We start from the raw sequence: 19,278 nt of genomic DNA on the forward strand, positions 1-19,278 counted from the left end.
CAATTCGCAGAACAGCTCTTATCTCTGGTCCCGATCACATCTCCGGAACATAACATGCACTCTTCAACACTAAAGTCCCACCGGTGCTCAAGGCCCATTTCACATGGGACCTCTATTCCCATATCTTTAACAAATCTGTCCATACGGATAGCCAGAACACAACGTGCGTGAGACTTTATATACGCTCACCCTGAATGGCCTCGTTTGCCGAATGCGTTGAGTGTGCAAACTAGTCAGCATCCGGCATATCCCTGAACATCCACATGCTACTGCAAGAGGATCAGGAATTACTCTTCTGATTACGACGTCATTTATCGGTTAATCCTCGTCGTCGAGAGCCTCAAGCGGCGGATCAACCGCTCGATCATGAGTATGGTTCATTCCATGGGACGTCAGGAGCCTGGTTGACGGGTTTCTTGCGTAAGGTATTCAAAACTGGAAATGGAGGAGGAAGAGAGAACCCCTTCGGAGCCCTTCTTTGACTCGAAGCAATTTTCAAGCCCCTTGAGGTGTGTTTCGCATGCACTTAAATGTGTCGTGGTCGAGGGCCAGCAATCGTGGAAAGCTCCCCAGAGCTAGCCACCGGAGGCATTTTGGTCTTCAAAGCAAGAAGGCCGAATTGCTTTGTCCTACCGTGGCAGCATCAGGCTTTTACTATTCAGCCCAGCGTTCAGATGAGTAAGTTAGGTCCTTGGTCAGAAATCGTTGTCCGAAAACTTGGGACAGCTCTCGCGGTGCGGAAAAAAGCTACGCTGGTTTATGTACAGACGGAAACCCTTCATCAGAGGTGGCCACAAGCCGTGAAGGACCATGAGTTCTTTTATCCAATGCCCAGGATGAAGAACAACTTGACCGAAGTCATACAGACTATTACCAGTTCGAATCTAGGGAGCAAATGGATGATGATTCGAAAGCGTAAGCCGCCACTCGAACATCAACATACCCAAGTTCGAGCAATGAAAGAGAACGACTTGCTAGAATGCAATGATCTTATTGCAAACTTGGAATTGACCGCTTTTGACTTCGCCACTCTAAACACTCATGGAGGGGTGCATTATCGACAGGGATTCTGCAGTTATCCTACATCCTACAATGTATGGTGATTGTGGATATTACGATACTGGGAAAGAATTTTCAAGCCCGATTCAAACAGCAGTACAATATCTTCGTTCGTTGATCATAGGAAAGCCGGTTGCTTGCTCTACTGCTGTCCTTGAGTACAGTAACCAGGACATGCGAAGCAGTTACCCATCAGACGAACCTATGTGGTGAAGCTAGAGTTCGCCGGGCTTATGGCATGGACAAAATGAGCAGTATGTGCATGGGAGCCAAATGGAGGTTGTTTGCGATTGTCGAGTAGAGCCATTCGACCACCCAAAAAAGTCCGATATACCTGGTTCAGTGAGGACTTTTACCACCATGAGCCTGGTCAATACTCTGCCACGTCTTGACAGCGCTCTAGAACAGTTCCACACTGCACGGGATCTTACAAACCTGGGCCTTGCTAGCACTGTCACAGGAATGCCGGCTGTTTTTCGTGTGGGTTGTGGTACCGGGTCACCTCGGCGGCTCGGGTGGGAACTACCACTGGGGGTCCAGTGGCACCCGCTGCAGAGGCCGTCTTCGCAGAATGCTGAACTAGAGGTGTCTCACGCATATCCGCGTCCTCCTCTTACTCCACCACCCACTCCAGCTCTTGCGGCAAGAGCTAAATCCCAAGAGAGGACTGGATATATTCACCGGTGCTTTGTTGAACCATGATGAGAAATGTATACCATATCATGCCTGCTACGTGTCCAAGCCCGTTCCCCACGGCTGTGTACGGGCATTCGTAACCCTTAACGCAACTATGGCGAATTGAGAGTCGGTTTGGTCCGCTGTCCCAACTCAGGCGCAGTTGATACAACGTCTACAACGCATACCTACAACTCCGTCCACATCTACAATAACTACAATAAGACGAGCTGCACTCAATTTCCACCGAAGCAGAGCCCATCGCGCCTCCGGCAAGCACAACAAGTGGCGTCTCGCATCACAACGTTGACGTCGACACCGTAATGCCCGATGCGCCTTCATTAGAGGTGCGTCCAGATCGCCCACCAAAGGATAAATAAATGCTGACTGGTAACCAGGAGGAGAACCAGGAAGACGGGAACAGTCGATACGAATGAGGAGGAGGAAGTTGGATCTTGAAAATACAAGGAGGACGGCCATCACCCCGACGCTCCATCGAGCAAAGGCTCTATCGTGCAGATTGACCTGAACCGTATCTGACAGTGATCTGCGCCATGCTATACAGTTTCGCAATGGCGGAGCTCAGCTTCAATTACGCGTCTACAGGGGAAGGAGAGCCCACACTCTGCAAAGAGCTCGACTTCCTGGATCCATTCCACTCACGTATCGTCTGGAATTGCTCTATATTTTGTTCCTCTTGACCCGTCCGGAGGTAAACAAAATTCTATTGGGAAGAAATGACTACACTCTACAGTATGCCAACATCAAAAATCCAAACCTCGACAATTTAGTCCAGAATCTTTTAGACAATTCTATGTCCAAATCACTCGAGCTCGACAGACTTTTGCGCAAAGCGCATATTTCGTATTACGAGACGGTATAGATGCATTATTCCACCCCCTCTTCGCCATGATTCTCGCGAGAAAGTTCCTCATGTCGAAATTCATGCCGCAGCAGGCAACAAACTCTCGATCAAGGAAGCTCTGGATTACCTGAGCAATTTTAAAAAGAAAGAAAACACCCGACAATGCGGCAAGACGAGCGACCTTTTCTTGCAATGACTTCTAAAAAAATCCCCTTGATCATTGATTCACTATTTTGTGATGAACATGCGTCTACATGGGCAACCCTGAACAACGGTGATGTTTCAGCTTCGGATCAGAATAAAGTTCAACTCAGACAGCATAGATCAAAAGCAAACTTTTGTGATGCAAAAGCCGACAAGAGATTTCCTGCGAGTGAGAGTATTACTGGCCTCGTGGTTGCACTATATGGTTTAAACAACCCACCCAGTAACTTGGCCAATGTTAAACCTTACTACTATGAATCTTACCCTATTAGCCACCCGAACCTTATGCTTTTTTTCTCTTAAGCAGATTCCTTTTCTACACCAACAGCTCCTTTCTTCTTGATCCTATGGTGTTGCCGGGCGGAACGCCGGCGGCGGCAGTCCTTCAAGGTGCACTTATAGCAAAGGGCTTGGGATGCGGGGGGGGGATACTGAGTATGGCGGCCTGTTTTGGCACGCTTACTCGAATTTCTGTTTTTCGATGTCTCTATAAATCCGAAAACTAACCGGCCCTGTGGCCTTATTGCCTCTGCTGCTCTGCTTCCTTGCTTCACATGCAGTCTCTTCGGGAAGCTTTTCGCAATCTCGCATGGCATTATCCTGATCGAGCTCACGAGCTTCACGTGACTCTTAACGAGCTTCACGTATCCGAACCCGTGTCCGCTGCAACGAATTCGCACCTCAGATGGAGGCCATGCCATAGCTGGCGGTTTGATCCCGCGGGAGACACGGGATGAATTTATCGCATAGGAGATTGGCAGTGAAGGAGCAAGGCATCAAGCATATCTTCGGCCCGGTAACCGCTTCTTGGTTTACGGGGTTGGCTGAAAGGGTCGAGCAGATGATGGTCCAGGGATTGAGATAAGGAGCAGCGACATCGCCTCACTGGCTTTTCGAGTGGGATCAATGGATCGAGCCAGTGGTTCATGCCATCAACACGCGGGCAGTGCGTCCAGATCAAGTAGTATCTTTGACTGTGTCTACGTCTCCATATACAGAGTCGGGATACTTTTCAAGACTGAATTGTTTGCTTCTTTGGCTGGGTTGCGTGCCATCAATGGACCGTCGATTGACTCCTTCCGCTGCTCTGGCACCGTTATAGTTATCGCAAATGGAGACGCAATATGGCAAGAAGATAATGCCGCTTGGCATATGGCTCGGGAAGGCAGGTCCTACAAGAAGTCTTCGAAATCAGCAAATACCTATTGCTCGGTCCCTAGATTGAGATAAGCCCAACATCCCTCGAGGCCGATGCTACGACAAGTCTTCGGCAGACGTACACTCCAACTGGAAGACTTTCGCCTTAAGAGCACACAAACAACTCTGCTGCCGCGTCTATCGTGGCTCTCACGTTTTATAGGGCGAGACATGCCGAGAGCACAACAACGGGCGCCTAATCACCCAGAGAGGCATGAAGCAATTTGACTTTGGCAGACCATTTTCTGGAAGAGCAATGATGATGAGTATCTTACCAGAAGACAGAATCCAGTCCCGATTGGGTCACCAAAGGCCGTAGAATCCGGATACGACCGACTGGTGCGGCCTGGCTCCTACATTGGGGAGTAAGTGCATGGTCAGACAGGATTTTCATTTAGAGAGAAATGACACCATGAAGACTATAGCAATGTGAGTGAAGGGGTATCTCGCATTCTTCACCGGACGGCTCCGTGTATGATATAATGCCTGACATGGCTGAAGCAAAGACGACTCAGTGCACGCAGGGCTAAGATCAAGCCCCGATTTCAGTCCTGACAGACCCAGGCTTAGCAGGAAGAGGTCTGTTGCCGCCGTGGCGAGGGAACGCTGGTCAAGGGAAAGTTACAGGATTAAAGAAGAGCAGCGTGCTAAGATTACGGCTTGGAGATCGACCCAGAGCACTGCTTATCAAGCAAGGTATGCGTGTCTTCGGCCAAAGCCACGTACCGACGACAGATCTGTACACAAGGCTAGAGGCAGTGAAATCAACAAATGGCTGGGGAGACAGCTCTGTAATCCCCAATCCATTATCGCCATTATTGAAGCAGACAACACGCGGAAGCCTACTTTGAGAGTTGGTTCATTGCCTTCGCGCAATCGGAGATAGAGTCTCTCACCTGGCTATATTGCCAAGTATCGTCATTCTGGTAATCCTCGGCCATTACGGAGTCCACAGCAACACAATTGATCAATGGAGTGCCGCTTTCACGCGCTAATTGCACGCTATCTGCAAACATATCTCGGGGCAATGCCGCGAGTTGGGAACCCCAACTGAAAGTATGTTACCACTGGATGCAGCGAAATTTCCCGGGTTCAACCCAGTATTAGAATGGTTCCTGCTAAAGGTGCACGATACTAGTCAAGCACATGATATCAGTATCCGTGGAGTGGTCCAGAGCATGCGGGGGCTCACTGGTCTAAGAGGATTTAGCAGAGGAATGGGATATATTAGCATTTTGTCAATAGCAATGCTTAACCTTCCAAGGTACAGATAGGAGATTTCAATGGAACTAGTAAACAAAATAGATAGACAATTTTACGGCTCATTGTGTCCTGATTACATTTCAAAGACAATGCTGGAGTTCGAATGACCTGTTGGCAGATGTATTATTGCAACTCTAAGATACATGTGACTTTCAGAATTGAGATATAGATCTAGGTTGCCCGCTTGAATTCTATTGCTTAGAGCTCTCTTCCCAGCTTAATCTCTCCCTATGCCTTTTTTTTCCCTGGTACTTTTGTCTGAGCTGGCAGAAGTTCTCTCGGGAAGAACGGAATCTCTCTCCATTTGTCGTTGATGTCCATCAATGCAAACGAAACACGCGAAACCCACCCCATAAAACCCGGTGTTGATGAAACCCCCCGCTTCGATCCCCACCAGCAAACAACAGATAAAAGGGGCATATACTGTATCCTTCTGAAATGCATCATTGGCATTTTAACACATACTTTGTTCAATTTGTTGAAACCCTTCAGCCGGATCTCCGATGGGACAAGCAATTAACACACCTCCCACTAGCCTCAACCTCCTGTGATCAAACTAAAAATGGCTTCGTTCATTGGATGGAACCATAATCTGCGTCACTACACGATGCTCCCAGAAGACGAGGTCATCCCCCACCAGGTGTATGTTGACCGACTCTCTGGCCTGAGCATTCCATGTGAGCTGTGTGGCTACATTTCAAGTGAATACCACATCGTCTACCAATGTTCCTGCTGTTGGAAGTACTACCACGAGCGCTGCATCCACAGGCTCCGCACGGATGAAGCCCGCGACAACGGGCGTCTGCTTACTTTTGGCTGTCCCCACAATGGTGTTCCGTGGAAGCTTACGACGGCGTCGCCAGGTGTGACCAATTCCTATGGAATCTGGAGTCATGAGGAGAGTATAGCCGTTGATGCTGAGGCCGAAGAGAAGGGTGAGAATGAGGTGCTGCATGAGGAGGAGGACGACGACGACGACGATGCGGAGGATGAGAATGATGATGACAACGAGGAGGATGATGATAATGAGAATCAAGGGAATGACGACGAGGAGAGCGAGGAAGAAACCGAGGAGGACAGCGAGGAGTCGGACGACAAAGACGACGAGGACTACAAACCCGGCGCCGAAGCAGGTCGCCATCACCATCGTCCCAGCCTGACTCGCAAGTCCCGCAGTGGTCGGTACAGCTTTCGCGTCGATAAAGCCACCAAACAGATTATTTGCTCCTTTAACCTCCCGAGCACCGGGCAGCCTTGTGGACATCGCTCGAGCAGTCGTCAGCAGCAGTACCGCCATCATCAACGTCTGCACGAGGCACACTACTTTCCGTGCGACCAGTGCCCTAAGGTCTTTAAATGGACCCAAGGTCTTTATATTCACAAGAAAACGATACATCCAACTGGATATCTGGCCCCCACCTACAGAAGATGCATCTGCTTCGTCTGTGGCATACCCATCTCGACCCGAGTTTACCTCGACACACATTGCGACAAAATACATCGGCTTTCACAAAACGCAAAAGCTGTCTGTCCGGACTGTCCACAGCAGTTTATAACCTGGCGTAAGCTTATTCGGCACATGAGCGTCTCTCATCCGGACCGCGTTTTCGCTCCCTCAAGTTAGTACTGATACTACAGTCTAGCCTGCGGACAGGTGAGTCTCCCATCATTTTTTATTTTCCTGCGAGTTTACTCGCCTTTCCTATTATTAGTACGACAAAGATTCTCTATGCCGTTTCTGCTTCGCTTATCTTGATCAATATTTGTATCCTGATATATAAACTAATTACTGTTAGCTGGTTTAACCCATTCAGTCAGATCAGTTATCCTATAATGCAAGGGTCAGCTGGCAGACCAAGGCGCTCAAAACAAAGTCGCTTCTGCATATACGGATTTCCTATACACACGATTTCTCACTGAGTTCCCAGGCGATTCTTGACGCGGTACTTGGATGGTTATCGGTGTTCGGAGATGTTATTTGCTTCTCATCAAACCAACCTGGTCTGGTAACGCCCTATCTCCATGCAAGATCCAAGTATGAACAATGATCGTACAAATCCGTTCTCCCTGGCACCATCTCCTTTCCAAATCTGCAGGTCGCTTCGGCACTCCGATGCTTCCTCAATCTACGAGGTGCTGCTGTATGATGATCGGTATTGCCTGAAGGTAGTAAGTAACTCGCATATGCTTCTAAAAAGGATAGGACTAACCACCATACTCCCAAGTACCACGACAATGACGACCCCGGTTACTCAAAGAAGGATCGGGACTTGAATAGGCACCGTTGCAAACTCAAAGCCTATAAGAATCGACGACTCTCCGGAGTAAGCCAAAGTGGCGTGGTTCCATACTTTCAAGGCTATTATGATCAGGTCGAGCCAGCCCTGTATCAACCGCACATGAATCATTTCCGACTTGATCGTAACAAGTCGAAGGCTATCTTACTCGAATATCTGTCTCACGCAGAAGAGCTCAATTGTGTGAATTACTCCGAGAAATGCTCAGAAGTATGCCCTGCAGGGACTGGATGACATCCACCAGGCTTTTTTTCTTCATTACGATGGATATCCCAAGAATATCCTTGTCGCACGCGGAGACATAGGGCGATTAACTTGGATCGATTTCGACGTTGTCATGTCCTATCCCGATGCACGAACATTCCGCCGAACACCGATCACTATTGATTGAGCTGCTGGAATCTGTGTATGCAGCCTGATATCTTGGTGACTCGGTCTTTTCTGTTGTTGCGTGCTGCATAAGCTGTGTTGCTTTCTCTACAGTCTCTCTAACCCTCATCCGCATCAATCCATGCACCTTTGGTCCACAAGATCCTGGCAAGAATATTCGGTAACCTGCCCTCTGTGAAATGCCATGTGAAGGGCCTCGGGAAAGCACTCTCGTGTCGGATCAATTCCCTAGAAACATCGAGCCTCTCCACAATTTCTCCACTGATGATATCATAGCGCACTAGACCAGGCAACCATCAATGGCCTCTTATCAGCTATCTCCGAACGATCCGCATGTGCTCGAGTACTTCCCTCTACATCCTCCTGCAAGACCGCAATGGAAGCCCACAAGGTCGCGGTCGACGCCCTGGCCGCTCAGGTGAAGCAATTCCACGCTCGCCAGGAACCCTTCCGGATCTACCACGGCTCGACCAACTCCACGCGACAATCACAACATAACTCACGCAACACAATCAGCACTGCCCACCTGAACAATGTGCTCGACGTCAACGAAGCCACGGAGACCGTCACGGTCGAGCCCAACGTCCCGATGGACGCACTGGTGGCCGCAACACTCCAGCACGGCCTCGTGCCCCTAGTGGTGATGGAATTCCCGGGCATCACAGCGGGCGGCGGCTTCTCCGGCACATCCGGCGAGAGCAGTTCGTTCCGCCACGGATTCTTCGATGCGACAGTACAACAGATCGAGATCGTGATCCCTAACGGCGAGATCCGGCGCGCCTCGCGCACCACCGACCCGGACCTCTTCTGGGGCGCGGCCTCCGCCTTCGGCACCCTCGGCGTGGTCACCCTACTGGAGATCCAATGCCGGCGCGCCCGCCCCTTCGTCGAGCTGAGCTACATCCCGACGACCAGCATGGCCGAAGCGATGAAGGCCATCCGCGCCGCCACCGCTGACCCGTCGACTGAGTACCTCGACGGTATCGTCTTCGCAAAGGACCACATCGTCATCTGCGCCGGCAAACTGACCGATGAGCTTCCCGGTCTCCCGCAGCAACGCTTCACCCGCCCCCACGACCCGTGGTTCTATCTCCATGCGCAGACCCGCGCTCCTCCCCCTTCAGGATCTGCATCGATACCCCCACAGACGCCCCCAAAGGACCTGATCCCCCTGCAAGACTACCTCTTCCGCTACGACCGCGGCGCCTTCTGGACCGGCCGCTACGCCTACGCCTACTTCCTCACCCCCTTCAACCGCGTTACACGCTACCTCCTCGACTCCTTCATGCACACCCGCGTCATGTACCACGCCCTGCACCAGAGCGGCCTCGCCGCCCAGCACGTCATCCAGGACGTCGCCGTCCCCTACGCCGCGACCACCCGGTTCCTGGATTGGTTAGATGAGCCCCAGAACTTCGGCGCCTATCCCATCTGGCTCTGTCCACTGCTGCGCAAGAGTGAGCAGGGCGGGCTATTGCAGGGACAAGTCCCAACCCCATCCCAGTCGCAGTCGCCTGAGGCGGGTGCATACCCCCAGGGAAAGCACGCACCACCCAACCCCCAAGAAAACCCCCAAGCAAAAGAAAAAGAAAAGGATGAGAACTACCTAATGAACTTCGGCCTCTGGGCCCCCTCCCCGCACCGCGGGGGTGCCTTCATCGCGCAGAACCGCGCACTGGAAGGCAAGGTGCAGAGCCTCGGCGGGAAGAAGTGGCTGTATGCGCATGCGTACTACACCGAGCACGAGTTCTGGGAGATCTATGATCGGAGACGGTACGATGCGTTGCGGGAAAGGTATCATGCGGCGTATTTGCCGGATTTGTTTGAGAAGGTGCGTGTCAATTTGGATGCGTTGGATGTTCTCAAAAAGGAGGGGTGGGGGCCGTATCTTAGGAGGAAGGCTTGGGGTGTTTGGCCTTTTAGTGGGCTTTATGGGGTTTGGAGGGCTTGGTGCCGGGGGGAGTATTATTTGAGTGGGTAGGTTATATGATATCCTTGTTGATTTGGGGCTGGGGGAAAGGTTTGGTTGAGTGGGGTATTTTGGATACTAGAGAGCACGCTGTTTGGACAAATGTGTTTGCATATAAACAATTTAATTAACATATCATGTCATCAGTCGTGAGATATTTATTCGTCCAACTGGACAGCTACCGACAGTCCACTACATATCCAATTCTCCATGATATCTTCGTACTTCTTTTTGACCAACCAGAGTGAAACCTAATGCTGTCGCTTCAGCTCCTTTCTAAACGCATCCTCCTGTTTCACCACCTCCAATGGCAGCGTCCATCCAATGCCAAACAGGACGAAAGGCGCCCACTTCCAACGGAACGGGTTGACCAAAATACTGAACACGAACCAATAGAGCAGCTCGGTGTAGGTGAAGAAATCGAACGCCCCGACGGGGGACAGCTTCTTCATGAGCCGGGTAAAGTCGATCCAGGTCTTCATGCGGGCCTCGCTCGGCCGCGACAGCGGGTCCGTCAGGAACATGAGCAGGAACCGCGTGTAGATGCCGATGTGCATGTTGCCGACGGTGCCGATGGCGTTGACGTAGGTGCTGTTGTTGGCGCAGATGCTGGGGTACTTGGGCGGGAACGTCTGGAGATACCAGCTGGGCGGCGAGTAGGGCTCCTCGAAGGCGTCGTCGGGCAGGAACGAGAGCGACGGGCGCTTGAAGCCCGTGGCCATGATGACCACATCGCCGGGAACGACGGACTCATGGCCCGGTCCGCCCTTGGGCACGCCACGGCTGCGGAAGTTGAAGCGGATGCCCTCGGCTTCGGCGGAGACGATGTCGCCGCGCAGCCAGCGGGCTTTGCCTTGGCGGATCTGTTCGAAGAGTTCCGAGTTGGCCATGGGGGTGCCAGTGAACAGACCGCCGGAGGGGGCGATGTCGGACAGGTCGCGGTAGAAGAACTTGCGGAGCAGGGACTCGGGAATCCATGAGAGGGAGGTCTCCTGGCCGAAGATGTTCATTGCCAGCAGGGACTGCACGAACACGTTGCGGGGGATGATCCATTTGTCAGAGCGGGAGAGCACGTCGATCTCGGCAGCGTGGTTCTTCACGGCAAACTCGAGGGCCTCGATGGCACTGGCTCCACCGCCAATGATGAGGACTTTCTTGCCTTCGACGGACTTGCCGTCGAGCTCGGAGGAGTGGTAAATCTCGCCCTTGAAATTCTCCTGGGCTGGGATAGGAGGCATCTTTGGATCGCCGCAGACACCAACAGAGGCAATGACGCCGTCAAAGCGGCCATACTTGGACTCGTCGTTGTTGATGAGCCATCTGCCGTTCTTGGTCTGCTTGACCGAGGTGATAGGCGTGTTGAAGGTAGTGTGCTTCTGGAGATCGTAACGCTTCCACAGGCTGGTAATTTGCTCCTTGATCTGTGCTTGCGTAGGATAGGCTGCGTCGTACTTGACCGAGGGGTGGAACCGGTACATGATGCTGTGGATTTGCAAAGAAGAAGTCGAGTTCACACGCTGTGGGCTGGGTTAGCACGTCCAATTGCATGGAGGGACGGGTGATCTTACACTCCAGATGCCTCCAAGACCCTTATCCTTCGATCTTGCTTCAAAGATCTCTACATCGAACCCATGGCCGACACAGTGCGCTGCCGCCGAGACACCGGTTAAGCCAGCGCCAATCACAGCAATTCTCTTCTTTGGGAGGCCATCTGCAACCGCAGACGGCTTGGGAGGGTTAGGAGCGAAGATCCAGGTAATCAGTTGCTGCAGTAGCATGTAGCAGACAGTAAATGTCTGCAGGAATGGGTGCTTCAGAAAAGTCGTTATAGACAATCCCGACTGATTTTTTTCAGCCATGGCTAATAGTATATTATAGGCAATGAGGATGAGGAAGGTCGGTGGCACCGTCCGTGCCACTCAAAGATATCTGTTAGGGTGCAGTAGGACTTGAATGGACTGTCCTAATTTGAAGTTGACCTGAGAGAACGACTGGGGAAACAGGACCCTTTTTCAATGGCAACCGGACATGGAGGATGATGATGATGATGGGGGCTTGAAACAGCCATGTTCAAAGCATGACGTAGTTGTGGATCGGCCATCGTTCGAAGCATGTGAAGGCGGGACTGTCCACACACTGCCTGCTGAGTTCTTCTCCAACAAAAGGCCCACGCACCAACTATTGCGATTGCATAATTCCCACATGTCCACTAGAGAGCCGACCTTGTTCCTCTTCGGCTATCTGCTCCATTGGTCATATTTTGTGTATGAGAGCCCGGGGTCCTCCGACATGTGGGACTATCCATCTCGATCCAGGTCGTAGGGCCATAGGGCGAAGAGCAGCCCCCTGAGCTTTTCATTGAGCTGAGCACCGTAAAATTTGACTCTATTCGAGAAGCATGTTGATTGTGACACCCTATAAATGCGGTTGTGTGACTTGAACCTCGATCGGAATGCCCGTTTCGGGGGCCACCCAATCATCCTCTCGTTGCGTGGGGGTCGTGGCTTTAAAATGATTTGAGTTTCTTTATGCTTGACTGAACAAAGTTCCGATTCGGTATCTGCAGGATCATGATGTACTCCGACTGCAAGTGGTGACGGATTATGGCGTACATGAGTTGTTGATTCAGGTGGTTCTATATATAGCCACGGCATCGAATTCGAACAATCATGAATGTAACAAACATAAGTGATGAGTGGATAGTTGTTTGTCAGCCTTTTTCTCACAAGGGGCGATACTCAGAACAAGAATAAGCCGGACAATATTAGAATATATAGGATTAACGATAATATATAATGTCACGGAATTGGGATGAAGGAGTTTGAGGAAGAAGGTAAAAAGAGATGCCCGCCAAGCTCCAGGCCCAGCTCCAGAGCGCAGTTACCCGATCGAGCCTAGTTTGAAGCCGCGGCGGTGGGAGCTTATCCCATCATTCTGCCGGCGAGACTTCGGTGTTGCTTCAGCTCATCCATCCTGCGCTCGAAGCCTGCAACATCCGGACCCTGATTCGAGGTCTCGTACACTCAGTCCGCACTCGCATCATGTGCGACATTCGTTGAAACCTCTTTTGTGACAGCACCCCACCGATTCATGACCCTCGCGCCAATAGCGATTCCGAATCTCGACCTGTTTCGCTTCCCAGACTTTCTCCGAACGGGGACCAAATGGCGACACCGACCCTGGATCGTTTCCTCGCGAGCGTTGCTGAGATTGTGAAAGCCCGCGATGGAGCCAAGCTACAGGATTTTCTTCAAATTGAACCCCCGCTGCCTGATGTTTATCGGCAGATGACCAACGAGTTGCGGCAACACCATCCGTCTGGTCCGAGGGAAACGGATTTATTGCGGCGATGTGAAGGACTGGTACCGAAGTCTAAGGGTAGCTCCTGGGCTGCTTTTCCAACATTTATGAAACTCTACTTCACCTTCCTACGAGATGTGAATGTCGATAACTTGCTGGAGACATACGATCTCCTCAAGGGCCTTGTGAAGTATGCATTCCACTTACTCCCAAGTTCCGATCGCTGACGCTTGTTGCGTACAGTCAATGTGTTCTTGCATTGGGCGACAGTCAAATGGGTGTCATAGTGTTACCGACCGTCCTGTATTTCTCGAAAGTCCTTGCGAAGCTGGCCATGGGCCTCGACCGTCGTCCCGAATTGATTGCACATTTACTCAGACTCGACGGCCGGTCGAACCAGGATGAGACTGCGGAGAAGGTGACACTGGTGGAAAAGTCTGCAAATGTGGTTCGAGAGGCATTTATCAAGTGCTTGACTGATCGGAGCGGCACGCCTGGCATTCATGGAAAGCCGGAAGGCAAACGCATTGGGATTTATCTGATGGCCAACCTCTGCTTGAAACTACTTTTCCAGGTAATATCGCACTATGTAAACGATCATAACCACCTCTGACCACTCGACAGTGCGGAAAACTTCGAAATGCAGAGCAAATGTTCGCGAGTATTAGCGCGCAGTCCCCGCCTCTCAAATACTTCCCAGCCTCTCAGAGGGTGACATACCTCTACTACCTTGGACGCTACCTATTTTCGAACAATCTCTTCTATCCTGCGCAAATCGCCCTACAGGCTTCATACGATCAATGCCATCACCAAGCATTGAGCCAGAAACGCGTCATTCTGACCTACCTCGTCCCTTGCAATATCATCTTAGGCCGTTTCCCTACCCTACAACTGCTGCAGCGTCCTGAAGCTGAGGGACTGGCTGAACAATTCATCCCAATCTGCAAACTAATTGCTCGGGGTGACTATATTGCCTTCCGGGAGCATCTTGCAGTAGGCTCCCCTGAAACAGAATGGTTTGCACGCAAAGGGATCCTTCTCCCTTTACGTACACGTTGTGAGATTCTTGTGTGGAGGTCTCTTGCGCGCAAGGTTTTCATTCATGGTGGCTTCCACGGTGAACCTCAAGGTCCGAACCAACGTGGGCCGCCCCCATTCTTGTATCTCAGCAAGCTTGAGGTTGCTGTTCGTTGGATCCAGTCTCAGCACACAGTACCGGCTCAAAAGGCTTATGGTTTCTTTGCCTCGCAACCCGAGCTCGATGCACAAGCTGGAAATAATCGTGTCGGTTCCCAGGTAGTATACAAACAATTAGACTGGGACTTTGAAGGTGTAAACGACCTCGATGCGCAGGAAGCTATTCCAGGACCCAGCCTGATAGCAAAGTATGCTGATTTTTTAGCACCTGATGGGTATTTCGATGCTCAAGGGCAATGGCAAGCCAACCTAGCCGGAAACTTGGTTGATGGTCAGCCCTCGGCAGATTACAAGCACTTTGAGCTCGACCCCTACGCCAGCCGTCCTGACCTTGAGCCCGAGGATGGAAAACCTACGTTGATGATGCGTGAGATCGAATCGATTCTTGCATCGCTCCTGACTCAAGGTCTCATGCGCGGCTATTTGACCCACAAGAATCCCCGTTTGGCCATTCCTGGCGCACGCCTTCGCGGTGCTCTGCCTACCGGCTTTCCTAACGTGTGGCAGACAATATATTCTCGAGAAAGTGAAGATGAGAACGTCCCGGGATGGGTCCAGCCTCCTGCCGTCACAGCAGTCCCTACGGCTGGCGGAGGAAGGGTGGTGAATCTCTCGGGAGCACGACCTGTCGGAGTTCAATGATCTATCTTCCGATACGGCACTGTTCACCCCTCGACCAGCTATCCCCTGTATATAAGCGTCGCATATGATTTCCGCATGATACCAAATAGACGAGTATGACACAACTTCAAGAATCGAGTTGGCAGCATAGTACTCCGTTATGCAGTCGATATATTCGCATTGACATTGGAATCAATCCCCGGACATCCGAAATTCCGAGGTTCAGCCATTACAAATTGGGCAATTACTGCCGCCAAATCCTAATGTGCGAGACCCATGGTCTCGATTGATACCGAATGGGGGTGGTCAGACCCCAAAGCTCGGAGTCGGGCCCGAGATCTCGGCCTTATCGCAACGGCCGAGCCTGTGATCTGCAAGTAAAGCCGACCTGGGCAGACACGGGTACCTGCTTCTGCAGATTTACAGGAGTTAACAGGAGTGAGCTGAGGGCCACATGGTGGGAATCCTGCAAAAAGGATGCGTAAGCGTATACATTCTGGTCATTCAAAAGAATCGTGAAGAATGAGATTAGATCTAGGCAGCGGGCTTTCTGCAGACCCTCCCGACGATTTCGATCCACAATGTCTCGTTGTATGGCTAAGACTCATGCCATTCTATAGTACATTTGGATGAAGGCATTCACCAAATCAATTGTATAGGCCTTCGCGAAACGATGACGACGCCCATGGTAGTAAGGACGGTCTGCATTGCCGAACTGCGAGTTACACGCGACTTGTGACTACGTTGTGGAGGAGCGCATGTCCAACTACTGGGCGAATTTCATCCGGACCGGTAATCCTAACGGTGATGAACTGCCTGAGTTCCCTCCTAGCACGAAGGAGAAGAAGCAGACCATGTGGCTGGGAATTTCTTGGGGGTCGGGTTCGCTTTCTGCTGATGACTCGCGGGTTCAGTTTGTGGAGGGCTGGTTGGCTACGATGCCTGAGTGGTAGATGGGTTACTGCATTGCGCAATTTCGGAGGGGCTGTATGGATTCAATGCAGTGACGCTGTGCAGTCCTTGAGTCTATTCTGATCACATTTTGTTGGTGTTAGACACCTTCGCTTGTTGAGATTCATGTCTGCATGCTATTATAATATATACCTTTGGGGGCTTTCCCTTCTTATAACCAAGAGAATCCATTGTACTTATCATAGAGACCAAAATTAATTACTCGAAGGATGTATACTCACTGAGCAATCCGAGAGAAACGTAATCCAAACGCCAACCCGACAGACACAGATTGTCCCCTTCCCATCCCCAACATCAACAATTTACATCACATCCAGTGACAAACCACCCACCCTCCAAACCAACCCTAGCTAGTAGGACCGCCCATTAGGATACAATAATTACTCCTTCTGCCCCCCCTCGCTATCCCCATCCCCATTCTCCTCTTCCTTAACCCCATTCATCATCCGAAACCGCTTCTTCTCCCAACCAACCACATCCCCGCCCAAATTGCCCTTCTTCAAAACCCTTCCAGGCACCACCCCCTTCTCCTCCAACCACATCAACGGCCAGAACACCGCACATCCGAGGATACAGAACAACGTCGCCCACGTCTGCCACGCCAGCACCAGCAGCTGCCCAATCCCCCACGGCATCACGAACTTAATAAACTCCGACGGCTGATAGAAGTCCTCCTGCTTCTTGATGTAGTACCGTTTCCCCGATCCCTGCACTGGCGTCCGCCCGTCCTCCGGGTCGGTCGTTAGGTCCAGCACAGTCGTCAGCGTCACTGGCGCTACGTGGAAGGGGACCAGCCAGATGGAGAAGATTTGTGAGGTTGTTAGGTAGAGTTTTAGGCTGGGTTTGTCGAATGCTTTTTTTTTTGGCTTCTGGTTAGTTTGGTTTGGTTTGACGAGGCTAGGGGAGGTTCAGGTGATTAAGTATTGGGGATTGGGTAAGGGGCTTGGGGGAATAAGGTAGACTAGGGTAAAGTGTAAGGGGAATAAGGGTAGGGAATCTTACCAACAGAATGCACCTCCAGCTCAATCCGAGGCGACATGATCTTATACCACTGGTACACCTTCTCGATGAACCACCGGCTACCGGGGTAGCTCCATACGCGGCAGAACGGGTGCACGAAGGCCGCGGACGGGGTGAAGAATTTCTGGATCGTGCGCTCCTGATCTTGTGGGGAGGATTGCGTGAGGTGGTGGATTATGGTTGAGATTTCGGAGGCTATATTTTAGATGGGGTGGTTGTGGTTAGATTGGTGCTGTGGTTCTTCTCGGATTGTATATGGGGATTGATGGGAAGGAGAGGTGGGAGGGCTGCTGCTTACTGGGGTCTTCCATGTTGAAAGTGATATGGGTAACAATGGGGGTGTATGATCTAGTGCTGGTGATACAATTGTGCTGGGAAGATGCTGGTTCAATGCTGGCAGAGACCTAGATATAGGCAGTCATGTTGATGCAGTCAGTGATTGGACGATGATGTCACCGGTTGCGTTGCATGTGAAAATTCCCGCAATCTCGGAAAAGTTCTCTGCGCTCCACTGATGAACACATTGGCTCTGAGGTTGTTGTCTAATGTTTATGCAGCTAACTCTGAAACAAAACTTTTCATGGTATCGAATGTTATCTGCAAAATGAAAATAATACACCACAGAATTACCGCTTCCAGCTGTCGACCTTCTTGCGCCGCTTCTCGAAGATTTGCCCAACTCCCACTCCATCGTCCCGCTGTCCATCCTCGGTGACCTTGCGCTTCCGACTCCTGTCCAATGCATTGCCGCTTCCCTTGGCCCGCCGGGTGAGCTTCGTGATCCGGTCGGCACCCGCGGTAAGATCCCTCCAATCTTCACCTCCGTATTGGTTCTGCGGACCCTCGGCACGCAACCGCTTGGCACGGTCCTTCTTGCTTTCCTTCATCAACCGCACGAAGTTGGTCTCTTCGTAGGTGGTGCGCTCGGCCTCCCTCTCGCGTTCCTTCTTCGACTTGGTGTGTCTGCCGCCCTGCACAATCGTGCTACCGATGCTAGGCTCTGTCATAGGAGCGGACGACATCTCCGCACTAACGAACTCATCAATGACATTCGATCGCTGTGCGGGACGCTCGCGGCGCTCTTTGCGTTCGGTTGTGGGGAGAGCGGTAGGCATGATTCTGGGTGGTCGGTAGATGCCATCGCTGGCGGGCTGTTTGCTGAGCTTGTCGGGTTTGGACTGGGGTTCCACCTTCTTCGAGAAGGCCGAGACGTTGGGTCGGTATGCCATCTCATCAATATCCTCCTCGTCCTCCTCCTCACTGTCGCCCTCGCTTTCACTGCTGCCCTCCTCTGATCCAGACTCCTCGTCGTCGGAGCCCTTGGCTTTCTTGCTCTTGCCTGTAGACGCCGCTCCACGCTCTTCCCGCTCGGCATCCTCCGCGGCCTTGATGACCTTGTCCACCTGATACTTCAGTCGGCCTTCCAGCGGGCGGACACCGCGGTCCAGGTAGACGCGTAGCTCGACAAGCTTCTTAACGATGTCGTCCGGGAGCGACTCATCGGACTCATCCTCTTCATCTTTCTTGAGGCCCCTCAGTTGGAAAATGATCAGGAAGACGAGGTTCTGTAGGTAGGACAAGAGTAGGTCGGACTTGGTATCGAGAAGTGAAATGCCGTCTTGCGGCGGCTCGATCGACACGTCCGAGGGCGATTCCCGTTCGGCTTTGGGAAGAGACGAGCCAATGTTGTTCAGACAAGTAGTAAGAGTCTCTAATAGCGCGGAGACATTCTGCAGGCCCGAAGGCGTGGTTTGCGACACTGCGGCCGCCATTGCGATCTGATATGTGTGATTTGGGTCTGATGTCTGCCGCGGAAGATTTCGATGGGAAATTTTTAGAGATGGGTTATCGGCACGTGGCGATAAGAAGATTGTTAGTCATGGCACTGCGAACAGCAGCAGTGTCACGTCACGTGTGCCAAGACCGACGAGCTGGCCTCAATAATGGCCAAGTCGAAGTGACGACGATGCTCCCGCCGTTCTGGGAACAGCTCGGGTTTAGTCCAATTCTTACAGCTCAAACTCCTCATAAAAGCCCCCCCCCCCCTCCCCGCCCCCAGCCTTCGAGTTGATTCCTGCTTGCTGTTACCGAGCGGCCAACTCGCGCCCTTGTCAAGAATTGCTTGTGGCGTGCAAGCTGTAGATTGTAAGTTTCACCCCAGAAGCTACTACCGGTGCCTAGGCCCGGCTCCGAGTATCTTGGCTACAGTCTCCAGAGCCACCAGACACGATCTAATTCCGCCCATCATC

The 19,278-nt window shown here is 51.7% G+C and overlaps 7 protein-coding genes across 7 annotated transcripts; 4 read left to right on the plus strand and 3 right to left on the minus strand.

Annotated features, from left to right (window-relative positions):
- Nucleotides 1–530: 530 nt before the first annotated feature.
- On the plus strand, nucleotides 531–1,360 carry BO97DRAFT_414280 (uncharacterized protein; the record flags this gene model as incomplete). The annotated part of the gene is made up of 3 exons (XM_025696340.1): nucleotides 531–678; nucleotides 727–915; nucleotides 1,224–1,360. 3 exons carry the CDS (start codon nucleotides 531–533, stop codon nucleotides 1,358–1,360), a joined length of 474 nt encoding a protein of 157 aa, XP_025551661.1.
- Nucleotides 1,361–5,825: 4,465 nt separating this feature from the next.
- On the plus strand, nucleotides 5,826–9,931 carry BO97DRAFT_443112 (FAD-binding oxidoreductase; the record flags this gene model as incomplete). Its single annotated transcript, XM_025698339.1, has 2 exons — nucleotides 5,826–6,592; nucleotides 8,227–9,931. The coding sequence occupies 2 exons, from the start codon at nucleotides 5,826–5,828 to the stop codon at nucleotides 9,929–9,931; spliced, it is 2,472 nt and encodes an 823-aa protein (XP_025551662.1).
- Nucleotides 9,932–10,170: 239 nt separating this feature from the next.
- BO97DRAFT_434473 (flavin-containing monooxygenase) lies at nucleotides 10,171–11,778 on the minus strand (the record flags this gene model as incomplete). The annotated part of the gene is made up of 2 exons (XM_025697678.1): nucleotides 10,171–11,436; nucleotides 11,488–11,778. The coding sequence occupies 2 exons, from the start codon at nucleotides 11,776–11,778 to the stop codon at nucleotides 10,171–10,173; spliced, it is 1,557 nt and encodes a 518-aa protein (XP_025551663.1).
- Nucleotides 11,779–13,083: 1,305 nt separating this feature from the next.
- Nucleotides 13,084–15,058, plus strand: BO97DRAFT_344914 (uncharacterized protein; the record flags this gene model as incomplete). The annotated part of the gene is made up of 3 exons (XM_025691755.1): nucleotides 13,084–13,409; nucleotides 13,463–13,793; nucleotides 13,844–15,058. The coding sequence occupies 3 exons, from the start codon at nucleotides 13,084–13,086 to the stop codon at nucleotides 15,056–15,058; spliced, it is 1,872 nt and encodes a 623-aa protein (XP_025551664.1).
- Nucleotides 15,059–15,618: 560 nt separating this feature from the next.
- Nucleotides 15,619–15,990, plus strand: BO97DRAFT_414284 (uncharacterized protein; the record flags this gene model as incomplete). Its single annotated transcript, XM_025696341.1, has 3 exons — nucleotides 15,619–15,628; nucleotides 15,658–15,728; nucleotides 15,760–15,990. 3 exons carry the CDS (start codon nucleotides 15,619–15,621, stop codon nucleotides 15,988–15,990), a joined length of 312 nt encoding a protein of 103 aa, XP_025551665.1.
- Nucleotides 15,991–16,170: 180 nt separating this feature from the next.
- On the minus strand, nucleotides 16,171–17,416 carry BO97DRAFT_405451 (uncharacterized protein). The gene is made up of 3 exons (XM_025695188.1): nucleotides 17,328–17,416; nucleotides 17,012–17,224; nucleotides 16,171–16,862 (listed from the first exon to the last, which is right to left on the minus strand). Exons 1-3 carry the CDS (start codon nucleotides 17,338–17,340, stop codon nucleotides 16,390–16,392), a joined length of 699 nt encoding a protein of 232 aa, XP_025551666.1. The 5' UTR covers nucleotides 17,341–17,416; the 3' UTR covers nucleotides 16,171–16,389.
- A 198-nt stretch (nucleotides 17,417–17,614) lies between these two features.
- lcp5 (small subunit rRNA maturation protein LCP5) lies at nucleotides 17,615–18,826 on the minus strand. Its single transcript, XM_025695189.1, has one exon. It carries the CDS (start codon nucleotides 18,799–18,801, stop codon nucleotides 17,656–17,658), a length of 1,146 nt encoding a protein of 381 aa, XP_025551667.1. The 5' UTR covers nucleotides 18,802–18,826; the 3' UTR covers nucleotides 17,615–17,655.
- Nucleotides 18,827–19,278: the final 452 nt, after the last annotated feature.

The sequence above is a fragment of the Aspergillus homomorphus genome (assembly GCF_003184865.1).
Source record: "Aspergillus homomorphus CBS 101889 unplaced genomic scaffold BO97scaffold_17, whole genome shotgun sequence".
In the NCBI taxonomy this organism is placed as follows: Eukaryota; Fungi; Ascomycota; class Eurotiomycetes; order Eurotiales; family Aspergillaceae; genus Aspergillus; species Aspergillus homomorphus.